The following is a 13,586-nucleotide window of genomic DNA, read 5'->3' on the forward strand; positions in this document are numbered from 1 at the left end:
ATTTCTCATTTCTTTTTTAAGAGTTTCAAACATTCTTCTTAAGTTATTTTTTAGGTCATTTTATTCTGCTTCATCTATATTTGGTTGTATAAGTCTTGCTATTGTAGGGTCTCTAGATTTTGCTTGTGTTGTGTTGCTCTTTTTGGTGTTGCCTGTGTTATTACCTTGTCTACTCATCTTTTCTAAAATTGGTGTGGTTTCGGCTATTTGTGATTCTGGTGATTAATTCTCTAGGTACGAGTAAATCCAAGGCTCATATGGTTGTACCTTGTGGGACAGTCAGTACCATGGTTCTGGTTACCCTTTTGGTTGCTCAGTTCTCCCAGGCTTTGCTCTACTCCTTTGGAGTTTACTGTCTCAGGCCTGCTCTAGCCTAAATTGTTGGCTCAGACCTGTTTCTCTAAATGTCACTTGTCTGCTCCTGCAAAGATCCCTGGCTTTGTGTTAGTCCCGCAAAGGTCTCTGGATCAGATCTACTCCCTCGGAGGTCTCAGACTCATATGTGCTTAGAACCACAGAGGACCTGGCTCAGGCCTACTCTGAGGTCTCAGACTCATGCCCTAACCTGCAGAGGTTTCTGGTTCCTGTCTACTCCCTTTGATGTCCAAGACCAATGCCCAGACCCATAGAGATCCTGGCTCAAGTCTACCAGTCAGAAGTCCCTGACTCATTACTTGACCCTCAGAGATCTCTGGTTCCTGCCTACTATCTCAGAGGTCCCAGATCCACAGAGGTCCTGGCTAAGGTCTAGTTCCTATGAGGTTCTAGACTCTTGCCCAGACCCACAGGGCCTACCTGTAGGCCTCATTCTTTCTTTAATAGTTCTTTACTTTATTCATTTATTCCCATGGTGCTACACTGGAAACTGCTCAATTTTTTTCCCTTTCATTGAAAATCTTTTATTTTTCTCACAAAGTATGTCTTGGCTATAGTGTCCCTCACTTCTACTCTTCCCAGTTCTTCTCAACCTCCCTTAACATCTAAATTTACTTCCTTTATGTCTCTCATTGAAAACAAACAGGCATCTACAGAATAATAATGTAACTTAAAGATAAATAAAATTCTCTCCCTAGTCATTGAAACATTAAATCATACAACCTCCCAAAAGAAGTAGTATTTTTTTATCTTCAAGCAACACTGAAAAACTCCATATTCATATCTTAACAGAAGCTGATCCAAACTAGCTGATATAGGGTTTCATATCTATTGAAAACTTGAGTTACAACAGCAGGATTAATGGTGGAATGAAATGCATTTTAACATGACATAACAAGTACATTTAGAAAATGTAAGAATATGATTCTTTTGTATAAAATATGATATCAAGTTTATAAAAGACTGATAATTTTGAAATATTTTGTTTACTTAGGCAATGATTTAAATATAAAGAAAATTTATCTGTTCCATAGCACTTGTTTCTTAACTTTTGCTCACTTAAGTTCATGTATTCATGGAAATTCTTATTGCCATTTGTTCTCAATTTGTTATGTCCTCCTTCTGTCTCCTGCTCACTTATCATCATACTCTTCTTTCTCATACTTAGCTTTCTAATAGGTATGTTATCCTTTTGTTTTCTCTGTAAGAATTCCCATTAGGCTGTTTGTTGTTGCTGTCCTTGATTTCATTCTGAGGAAATCATCATAAACTACTAAAGTGGAGATGATCTATAAATTTCAAATAATTAGGTTTCTTTTATAATAGTTTTATTTTTGAACATTTCTGACAAGATCTCTCAATCTTTCTATCTTCCCTCCAACATCTGCCTCTTCTCTCCAAATTTATATTATTTTTATTATTGTTATATGCATATGTACATATAAATATAAAACCTACTGAGTCCCGTAGGCTTACTCACATGTACATATGTTCAGAGGTGACTTCTTGGAATTTGGTAACCTATGTGTGAGCTCCTTCCTGGAGGCAACTGATTCTCCCTCTCACAGTCATCACTGCTGTCTATAGTTCTTCATCGGAGGTGGAAATATATAGAATTTTCCATATCATATCAACTTCATTTGTCTTGATACTTGTTGTATTTAGACTGTCATATTGCTAACAGTTCAGTGGTGCATATTATCTGTTGTTTCTAAGAAGCCCACTCTATTAACAGGTGTTTTGGACCTTTGTTTTGTAGTATTAGACCTCAGATACATGCTGGATAAGTCTTCTAGTCTTGGGCTACACTCTCTTGCCCATTAAGCTGTTTTAAAAAAATATCTTGAGTGCTGGAAATCTAGCTAAGAGGGTAACATGCTTCTGCACAATGTGAGGACTTGAGTGTGAATGCCAAGCATGGTAGAGCATGTCTGTAATCCCAACACTCCTATAGTGATGTGAAACATGGAGAGAAGAAAGTGCCCACATGTTTGTAGGCTAATTAATCTTTATTATGCAGGAGTAAATAAATGAAATATATCTCAAAAAAGGAAGTAGTGAGGATCCACACCTGACACCATCCTCTTATTTATACATGTGCACTGTTGCATGCTCACATCCATTCTTTCTCTCTCCCTCTCTCTATCTCTCTTGCTCTCCCTCTCTCTCTCTCTGTCTTTCTCCTTTCCCCACCACTTACACATTTTAAAATAGGTTGAAAATAATAATACTCAAACAATAATATATTGATGTGGTTTTTTTTTCTGTCTTCTGTAACTTCCAAAAAATTCAAGCCAAAGCAGTAAAAATTACTAAAATCATTTTGGATTTCAGCAGATAATTAAAAACACTTCACCTTTTTTTTGGGGGGGGGGGGCTGGAGACATGGCTCAGTGGTTAAAAGTACTGGATGACTTACAAAGAATGTGGCTTTGATTTCCAGCACCCACATGGTCATTTAATGCATTCTGTAACTCCAATTCCAGGGAATCAAATGCCCTGATCTAGTCTTCACAGAAGACAGGCACATACAAGGTATACAGGAATGCATGCAGGAAAAATTTCCACACCCACAAAATAAAAATAAATATTCTTTACTAAAAAAGACTGTTTACACTTTTGTGCTTTAAACATGCACACACACACACACACAACAACATGCAAAACAGTTCTTTTACCCCATTTTAGCTCAAGTCTGGCAGCCATGAGAAGTAACCTGTTCTCAGTCTTGGGACCTGTTCTCAGTCTTGGGATCAATGTAGTTAGTGAAGCCTCCATCAGTTTGCTTGTATTAACAATGGAGAATGCATTTAAACTCTGTTATAGTAAAGGCTATTTTATTGCTCTCTTTTTCTTTTCAGAGAAACTGTATATTTCAACATTTGCTTGTATTTTTATGTAGGAGGAAAGTCAGTGATGTTAAACTAGTTTCTTAAGTCTTTGTCCATTGATTGATGAAAGACTCACATCTGCATTTTTGTCTTTAGTTGTAATACAGAGTACAGATTCAGTATTTTACACTTGAAAGTGGAACTTACTTTACTATAGACGTTTTAAATCTTTCTACATGGCATGGCATGTTGGATTTCATTAAAGAGCTGAATTTCATAACAAGGACCAGGCATTTCTTCAAAGAACCTGGTCATATTCTGTAATCCATTACCATCTGGCATTGTACATGCTAATCTAGACAAAGAAAACATCTATAAATGATTCTTTTCCTTTACAAAAATTAAGCAGTTCAAATCTCCCTTTGTGTGGCATGGCTTTGAAAGCATTATATTTATTCCAAATTGGCCTTTAACTTGTTCTATCAAATATTTTGGAGGTTAAAGCAAGACATCAGTAGTGAACAGGTGTGGAAAAAATTTTGATGTCTAAAAGCATTCTGTTTTATGGCAGTTGTTTGTAGTTTTAGCACATTTGTAGATTGATTTCCTGTGAAACAGGGACACCAGCCTATTTCCCTACTAGGGGATAGTTCTCCACTTGCTGACATTTTCTCTCTGCTTTCTCACTTTTCAGTGCTAATCCTCCTCATCGTTACTATGAGAAGACGAAAAAAAGAGTCTCTCATTTTTGACGAAGAAAGGGATATTAGAGAAAACATTGTCAGATATGATGATGAAGGTGGGGGAGAAGAAGATACTGAAGCCTTTGACATGACGGCGCTGAGAAACCTCAACGTCATACGAGACAGCAAAACCCGCAGAGATGTGACTCCTGAAATTCAGTTTTTAAGTCGACCGACTATAAAAAGCATTCCAGATAACGTTATTTTTAGAGAATTTATTTGGGAAAGACTGAAAGAGGCTGACGTGGATCCAGGAGCTCCTCCATATGACTCTCTGCAGACCTATGCATTTGAAGGAAATGGCTCGATTGCTGAATCTCTCAGTTCTTTAGATTCCATCAGTTCAAACTCTGATCAGAATTATGACTACCTAAGTGACTGGGGACCCCGCTTTAAACGACTGGCTGATATGTATGGAAATGGCCAAGAGAATTTGTACTCATAGCCTTGGACAGTAAATTTTTAATGTACTGAACAAAATCCCAGCAGAAAAAAAAAGAAAAAAAATGTTTAAAAGAGAAGGAAAAGGCAGAAATATTACATATAGTGAACAAGAACATTCACTTGTTGGACAAAAGAAGTTGTAAATATGTCTCCAATTTTATCAATTAAGGTTTCTTCCTTGATGAACCTTTCACTAGATTATCAAAAGGATTTCATTGACTACAAACTCTGGGAATTTGAAATTATTATTATTTTTATTATTATTTGATAAAAATAAGTACTCAATGATTTGTGAATAGATAGCAACTCTCATACTTGCAAAGGCACCTAACTTGCCAGATATGTCCCGTGTTATCAGAAAACCAATGCTGTTGTGCACATACATTTATAGTATACTCTCTGACATGATTAGAGCATGGTGTGCCATCAAAAAATACTCCAACTACTTGCTTATCAAAACATTGGAAAATTTTATTCCTACTGAAGCTTTTAGACTTATGATAGAGTTCGAAACAATTTTATTGTTGTTTGTGCACAGAATTTTTTTGTTTCATTTAGCAATATTAAAATCCTCATAATAACTTTCCTAAGTGAAATTCTCAATAATAGCCAACAAAATTTTATTTAAGGCAACACAAATCACTGCTTGCCAATAAATTATAAGAAGTGTTCCCAATAAGAAAAAGATAGATAATTCTTCAAGTTTCAAGTGTATTTTAATTGCTCGTGTAGGTATGATTTTAAACAATAGTTGCTATCTATTCTTTAATTTTTATTTTCTCTTCTGATTTGTACAGGAGAATATATTTTTTACTTGACACATAGTGTTGTGTTTATTTATGAGTGCTAACCTCCACTCTGTTCAGGTTTGTCTTACTGTTTCATGGGATTAAATTCATCAGCACATGCTGGCTTGTACAACAGGAAGGAAATGAAGTATGGAAATGGAGAAATAACTGCACAGCAATTGAGTCTCATTGCTACTCGCATCTCAAAGAAAAACATTGTTCCAAGGATATACAAAGTTTTCTTCTGAGCCACTGGAGTATTCAAACTGTGAGAATAAAGTGTTTATATCTCAAGAAACCTTTTGAAAGAGTTGAGATTTTTCTCTGATGCAGGAATTATCTTCCCAAATCATGATTCTATATGCTCCAAAGACTTTTCAAGGATCTGTTTCCCAGATTCTTTTGTTGTAACACACTGACTAAAATATTGAGATTGAGATTTTAAATATATTTTAAAATGTATGACTCTATAGATCTTCAACCCATTGTGTCCCCCAATGATTGAATGATGTGTAATTTCTCTATGGTTTATATGTGCCAAAGGGAAGGTAGAAATTTCAAGTAATCATTTGTGTTTAAGATTGAGATGGATGTATCAAAATGAGGTGACTTTTAAAAATAATAATATTTCTACTTCTTTTTCCTAGATTAATACTAGTTTATTCTGCATATAATCAATTAATAATGAATTTACTTTTTTCCTTACTTTCTTCTTTCAAAATTAATTCATTTTGAGTTGTAAGAAAACCTATAGTTGAACACTGTGTATGAATTGCATTATTAAAATCCTCCTTCTGATAAGCAGATTTTAGAACTGAATTATAATGTTGGTTAAGTGAGGAGAAGTTATGTAGAATGCTGTACTTGCAGTCCATCGTTAGAAATGCAGTATGTGAAAGAGGCTTTCAGCTTCATGTTAACAGTAATTCAATAAATTTGATTGTATGCAAACAGACCTTTAGTTGAATAAGTTATTTAGATGCTGTACTATGACTAGAGAGCTACTACACTTCTTGCTATATTCACTGGCATTTGTATAAAATTTTACCACAGAGTAAAATGTCCTGTTCATAACTCTTAGACATATATGAACCTTTATAAAATTAAAACAAATTTTATACTTACCTAGTTCAATGAAATTAGATTGTGGTATTTGAATTATATAGATGATGAATTTGCAAGTGCTGAGAAAACAAATTACTACAAACTTCTCGATGTCTGGGAGAAAATAAAATAGTTATTGCAGGGGATAATGGTGTCTAAAATTCTGATTTTTACATATATTACTAAATAGTTGCTTTTTACAATGGAAAATTATCATTGTAATGCACATTTATTCACCTTGAAAATTGAAAAATTTTATCCCTTAAATTCTGTCAATCTACTGCTAGTGCCAGCTTGAGAAAAGAATAATGGTTCTACTTTACATACTGGTTTAAAATTGTTTGCATACATCACAATATTGATTTGTTTCTGTGGTAGTTTTGAAATTGTTGAAGATGAACAAAGTACTTTTTATCTGTAGAATTTTTATGACACTGCAAACTTAACAGCAATGATGTAAATTTGTTATTATATTTTTAGTTATCTTTTTTGTTCTAAAAATATATGCTATATTTGGCATAGTACTTCACAGCTAAGAGATTGCACCAGTTTATTGAAGAGATGAATTATTACATAAATTAAGAAATTTTCTAAAGTTTATTTAGATACATATTTAGTATTTAGTGGTTAAATGTCATTTTACTTTAAACAGTCAGAAGTAGCTCAAGAACCAACATGTGTCTCATTCTCCAAATTCACTTCCACTGATGTGATTTTGATGTGCATTTTATCTGTTGGTTTACTTTTTATTTGGGGGGGCAGGGTCCTATCCTTAAGCATAGGGCTGCCTCATCTTCATCACAATCTGTTTTTCTCAATCTCTGGTCTGTCGAATAAAAGTTTTATGTGATCAATTTGATTTCTAAATCCAGAACTATGTAATAAAGCTATAACTCATTATTATAGCTATATTATGAATAAAGATAATATCAAATAAAGATTATAAAAGATGTACTGACTTACATCCATCAACACAGATGTAATCATGGAAATAAGTGTGGTAAAAGGGAGTAAAATACTTTATCGTGATAATAAGTTTCTTAACTTTTTAAATGTGTTCATTTTTACAAAACAACAATTCATCATGTGCCAAATAATCTTTACTTTGAACAGTTTAACTTCTTTAAAATCTAAATGAAGTTAATTTATTACAATGTATATTGAGGATATACATCTATGTACCATTTCTGAATTATTAATTTTGGGTAATTTTAAATAATAATAAAAATATGTACCATATTCTAGAAAATACACTTTTGTCAGCAACAAACAAAAATCAAGAATGAAATCAAGAAAAATGTTGAGGGGTGTAGATCAGTGTACCAGTATTTTTCTCAGTGGACCTGGCTCCGTGTTCCTTTGTTATAAAGCGCTGCTGGGGCAGACTGCAGGGGAGGCTGGATCCAGAATGTTGGGATATGCAGAATTATACAATGATAGTCAGCTAATAGTTTATCTTCCATAAACATTCTCAATCACCTTAACTCTCAACAAACTCCAGTCATACTTGCCTTGGGAAGGAACAGGCACAGGAGAATTGTAATGAGCAACATCTGTAAAATGACTCACAAATGGAAATGAAAACACCAACAGAATGTTACCATTACTATTCAAGTGTTAACTTGGAAGAAGCTGAAAATAAGCTGGTAAGTAAGTGGTATAAGGAAAACAATTCAGTTTTAACATTTTTTAATTACCTAAGCACTTGCAAAAAATATTAATCATGACATTTCAATTTTAACCTGGCATCTGTTGACTTACCCACTGTTTTAATTGTCCTTATTGCTTTATTTAATCACCATTTACAAGTTTATTGATAGTCAATTTAATTTAATTATAGATGAAGGCAAGTAAAAGACATAAAAATATATTTATTTACTTTCTGGTAGTCTGAAATTTATTTTGATCTTAAGTAGGTAGTCTTAAGTATTCAGAATAAATATGGTGCATATATAAAGTGATGTATAAAACTTTGTCAGAGAAAGTCAATACAGAATTGTGGCAACTAAAATTAATTAACCAAGACTTATACTCTAACTACAGCACCTTGAATATAATAAAGAATACAAAAAGTTTTACAGCCCTTGAATAATAAATTTAATTGTTTTATTTTGCAAAGAAATGTGATAAGACCTTAAAAACATGAGAGATATCGAATGCTGTGATTGAAAAACAATTAGAAAGAGAAAATTTCCCATAAAATCATTCAACAAGAAATTAAGGTGCACGATAGTCTCAAAATTGCAATGCTGACTTCTACCAGTGTAGAGTTTACATGAAAAAAGCACTTATCTGAGTATGTATACATGTGTGACATTAGAAACATTCAGAAGTTTGAAGTGACTGAAAACAAATTAGTAGAATGTTATCAGAATAGGGTTATATAGTATGCCTTTTGCCAAAATTAATATACATTTAATAAATACAGTTTACATTGGGAGAAAGATATTGGTGGCTAAATGAAGAAAGCATAGGTGAATCATGTATATTGTTATGTTTATTTTGCTCTGTATATATAATGTCATTTTCACTCAATATCTGGAATATGAATTAAGTTTTATGATATGTTATCAGACTTTTTTAATATTAGATATACAGTGTCAATAAACTCATTTCAGGAATGAAATCTAAGCACACTTATCTGAGCCATAGGCACAAGGTTGATTCTTTATACTTTAATGGTATCATTATTTAAGCAGAGTTATCGAGTATATTATTCATTTAAGATTCTCATAAGGTTAACTTAAAGTATTTTAAAAAGATAAAGCACTGTGAAATGTTAAGACTTTATGAAATAATATGAAAAATCTTTTAAACGATTGATTATATTTGGGTTATATACTAAATTCAGGCCATTTTCTGCATTTTGAAACAGATAATTAGTGTAATTAATATAAAACAAATTCAGAATCTGTTAGACCATTTTAAACATTTGACCTTAGTTTATTTATTCATTTATAAAAGGCTGAAATATAACAAGTAAATAACAAATTTTCCTCGCTCATGTGATAACTGGGTGGGAGACTAAGACTTTTGGATGATTTCATTATTTTTATAGAAAAAAATGTGCCCAAATGTTAGAGATTCTTGGAACACGTATGCTCAGAACTCAGTATGCAGGCATCCAGAAGAGAAAAAACTCAGATTCTTGAAAATTCAGTCATTTAGCCAAAAATACACACTTGTACACATATAGATTCAAATGTCTTAAAATTGCATACATATATAGTTTTAGGAAAATAGGAAAAATATTATATCTTGCACTGGGGCTTAAACTGAGTATTAATGTGATTCTAGTGTACCTTAAGAATAATTAAGTACCTGTCTATAGATTATTTTGCTTTATTGAGAGTCACTAATCTAAAAGCATGTGATAGAATACAGAAATACTAAATCTATTGATTATAGAACTAATCCAAAAAATCTAGTAACACTTGCTCTTGCAAGAGAGACATACAAAGCTAGGGTTTCAGATTCAATATGTGGCAGAGCTTCCAATATGCTTTCTAGTCAGGATAAGTACTAGCTGGCAGGAAAATAACAACATTTTAAATACAGATGAAGAAACCAATGTACAACTCCCAAACCATAGTGATTAAGAGATGAATATAAAGTGTACAGTGAATAAATGAATCAGGTATAGAAAAAAAATGTGGGAGTACTGTAGGAGTTAAGATTGTTGCAATGTTTTGTCTGTTTGTTTGGTTTTATTTTTTTAAGTGTGTGTATCTCTGTATTAAGAAAAATAATGAAAAATCTATTGAAATGTGTTGACATGCACATGTAATCCTAATACTGATGATATAGAGATAGAAAAACTGCAATTTTGCAGCCAACCTTGACTTACAGCAAGATTCTATCTCAAAAAAGCAAAGAGAAAAATAATGAAAAATTGACAGAAAATAAAATGCCGTCAAAGTGAATATTTTCCCAATTCTCGATAACTACGTTCTCTGTCATTATTCTCACTAAATCTATTCTGCCTTGTAACTTGGTTCAATAGGTATTATTGTTATTATACTGTGATGTTTCTCTCTAAGCAAATGATTTTGTATGAAATCATCATAATAAATTTTTCTATGTAAATGCAATTTTAAGTTCCAGAAAAATCCTCATGAATTTTGTGGAATCCTTTTCTTATAAGTAGGATCACCAGAATCACACACTATTTCTGAAGAACAGGCATCTCTCTTATAGTGAAGAAATTCCAGAATCTCAGAACTATTGCAATTTATCTCAGCAAGCACAGGAAGTAAATGGTGGAGATATAAAATGAAAAATAATCTATAGTTATTTTGTCCATCATTGTTTGAAACAACACTAACATTGAAAGAAAGGCATTCTAGATTGGGTAGATGAGAAAAGACTTGAAACTTAGTTTGCCTTGAAATTTTAGCATGGTTCAGTTCTTTCAAAGACTATTACATTTTGTTTTATTTTTCTACTAAAATAACTTAATCAGAAAAATTATTCTAAATATTGTTTAAAAGTAATAAGAAAATTGAAAAGTATTGATGCAAACAACTACATTATTACTATTCTCTTTTCTGTTGTCTGTTGACAGTGTTGTAGCAGAAAAGCTGTTCTTCTGCAGATTCATATAATTTTAGTCCTTCCTTCAAAAGATTTGTAAAATAAAGAAAAAACTATAACAAGCAAGAAAATAATCAAAAACAAAGTAACAATCAGAAAAGGAATTATGAGGGGTGAGTCTAGTGAGTTGTACTGGCAACAAAAGACCTGTAGGTGCCTGGGTGCACTGAGAGCAGCTACAAACCTAGCTGAAACTTTATAAAGAGCCAGAACACCTACCAAGAAGTAAGGAGATGCCAAATTCAGAAAAGGATGGTTTTGTCTCTGCACCAAGTACTTTTTTTTAAGTTTGACTGAATAAACAACAAAAAAATCAGCAAACACATAAGACAAATTACCATGAAGATGGTAGAAAGAAATTCTTGAGAACTTAAAAACTATTATTATTATCAGAAGGATAAGTGTAGATGGAAGTTCATGCCCTGTCCAGCTTCACAGTTAGTTAGTCCCATTGAAATACACGAAGGCTAATATTAATTATAAATTGCTTGACCTATTAGGTCAGGTTTATTATTGACTAGCATCTACACCTTAAATTAATCTATACTTCTTGTCTATGTTTAGTCACATATCTCAGTACCTTTTCTCAGTTAAGAATTCTCATCTTGCTTCTTCTGCATCTAACTGATGACTATTTCTCTGACTTTTCACTTCTTAGAATTCTCCTACTTTGTCACCTGCCTAAACTTTCTGCCTCAGAATTTTATATAGTTTTATATTTTTAATTAATTGAAAAAGTATTTTTTTCTCATTTTGCATACCTATCTTAGTTTCCAATCCCTCCCCTCCTCCTGCTTAATCCACCTTACCCCCAACCCACCTTCCATCCACTCCTCAGAGTTTCCCATGGGAAGTCAACAAAGTCTAGCACATTTCTTTGAGAAAGGCCCATGGCCCTTCCAACTATATCTAGGCTGAGCATGGTATCCTTCCAAAGAATATGGTTTCCAAAAACCCAGTATAAGCAGTAGGGATAAATCCTTGTCTCACTACCAGTGGCTGCACAGTCCATTCCAGCCATACAACTGTCACCCACATTCAGAGGGTCTAGTTTGGTTTCATGCTGGTTCTACCACTGTCAGATTTGAGTTGATGAGTTCCCATCAGCTCAGGTAAAATGTTTCTGTGGGTGTCCCTCTTATGGCATTGACCCCACATATTATCACTCCTCCCTCTCTTTGACTGGAATTAGGAGTTTATCCTCGTGTTCTGCTATGGATTTCAGCATCTGTTTCTGTTAGTTACTGGATGAAGGTTCTATGATGACATTTAAGGTAGTCAACAATCTGAGTACAGGGGAAGGCCAGTGTTGGTACTCCACAATTGCTCAGGCTCTTAGCTGGAGTTTTGTTGGTTCTTGGGAATTTCTCTTTTACCAATTGTTGCAGTTGCTGTCTGTTTCTTAGGGAGCTGCTGAGGTCTCCCAGAATGGGTAGGTATGAGGGTAGAATGGGACTTGTAGATTACAGGGTCTGACAGTGTCGGGGAGGTGGTGGAGAAGCCTGCCTTCAGGTGGCTTGTCTGCTGGCAGGCTAGGAAAGCTGAGGCAGGTAGGGGAGCACCCTGGGGTTTTGCCCTGGTAACAAGGGTCAAGAGACTGGGGTGTCCAGCTGTAGAACTGATCACTCACCTCTTCTTCCATTGTGTGCAGTCACAGTCTGTGTGTGAGAGATTCTGTGAGGTTGCAGGTGGGGTTTGGGGCAGAGTTGTAGCTTACATGGTCCAATTCTCAGCACTTAATTTAGCCATTATGAGAGACAAATCTTTACAGTCTAATAATAATATAATAAGTTTAATATTAAAACATGAAAAGTAGATTAAAATTTAAAGAATAAAATCTGATTTTAATGATGCATTTTCTTTATAAAAGAAACAAGTTAATATAGTCTGAAATGAATTTATGTTTGAAGTTAAATATTGGAAAAAGATTATGTGAAAATTGAATGTAGTGTGGGCCAGGGTAGAAAAGTAAAAAGTTATTGGATAACAGCTATGGGTGAAAAGTGAAGAGGGAAAAGGAGAATTGAAAAGAGGATTGTGCAAACAAAATACATATAAAAACACTGTAACAGGGGTACTTGGTAGCTTACATATGTCCTGGAGACATATGCAAGTTGATTTCTATAAATTCAGCTTGCACTAGAAAGTAAGTTCTAGAGAAGCCAGCAATATATAGTGAAACAGCTGTGTCTTAAAAACCAAAAACAAAAAAAATGAAATCTTAAAACATAACAAAACATTTCAGCTATGTAGAACTTTGATTAAATTTCAAAATAAAATAGCAATCATTTTTAACATATTAGATTACTGCAAGAGAGATAATTGGGCTTCAATTCAGATTGGATGAAAATGACATTTTAGTGCCCTTCAGCTGAAACTATATATTCGGCAAGACTATGAGTAACAAGGATAAATAAAAGACATGCATTATTTTGTAAGTTCACATTTAATGTTCAATAAGATTAAGGGTATTGACAGAGGTTTCTGTCCCACCTCAAACTTCAACCATTCAGTTCCAGAGAAACACATAGCGACCTACTTTAATTTTAAATTGGTTGGCCTTTTAGCTCAGACTTCTTAATTATCTCTTACATCTTACATTAACCCATAATTGTTGTCTGTGTTAGTCATGTGAATTGGAACTTTTTAAATGTGAGGCATTCTTATCTTTCATTCTCTGTGTTTAGGTGATGACTGTATACTGAGCT

General features: G+C 33.5%; 1 protein-coding gene across 2 annotated transcripts in view; it reads left to right on the forward strand.

The window, feature by feature from the left end:
- Cdh7 (cadherin 7) overlaps window positions 1-8,979 on the forward strand; it is a 159,769-nt gene extending 150,790 nt beyond the window's left edge. For both annotated transcript variants that reach the window (XM_057770275.1, XM_057770276.1), the window contains one exon: window positions 3,901-8,979. In XM_057770275.1, the coding sequence (XP_057626258.1) occupies window positions 3,901-4,394 (494 nt within the window). In that variant the 3' untranslated portion in view covers window positions 4,395-8,979. The remainder of the gene's footprint in view (window positions 1-3,900) is intronic.
- The last annotated feature ends 4,607 nt before the right edge of the window (window positions 8,980-13,586 follow it).

The sequence above is a fragment of the Chionomys nivalis genome, chromosome 5, assembly GCF_950005125.1.
Source record: "Chionomys nivalis chromosome 5, mChiNiv1.1, whole genome shotgun sequence".
NCBI lineage: Eukaryota > Metazoa > Chordata > Mammalia > Rodentia > Cricetidae > Chionomys > Chionomys nivalis.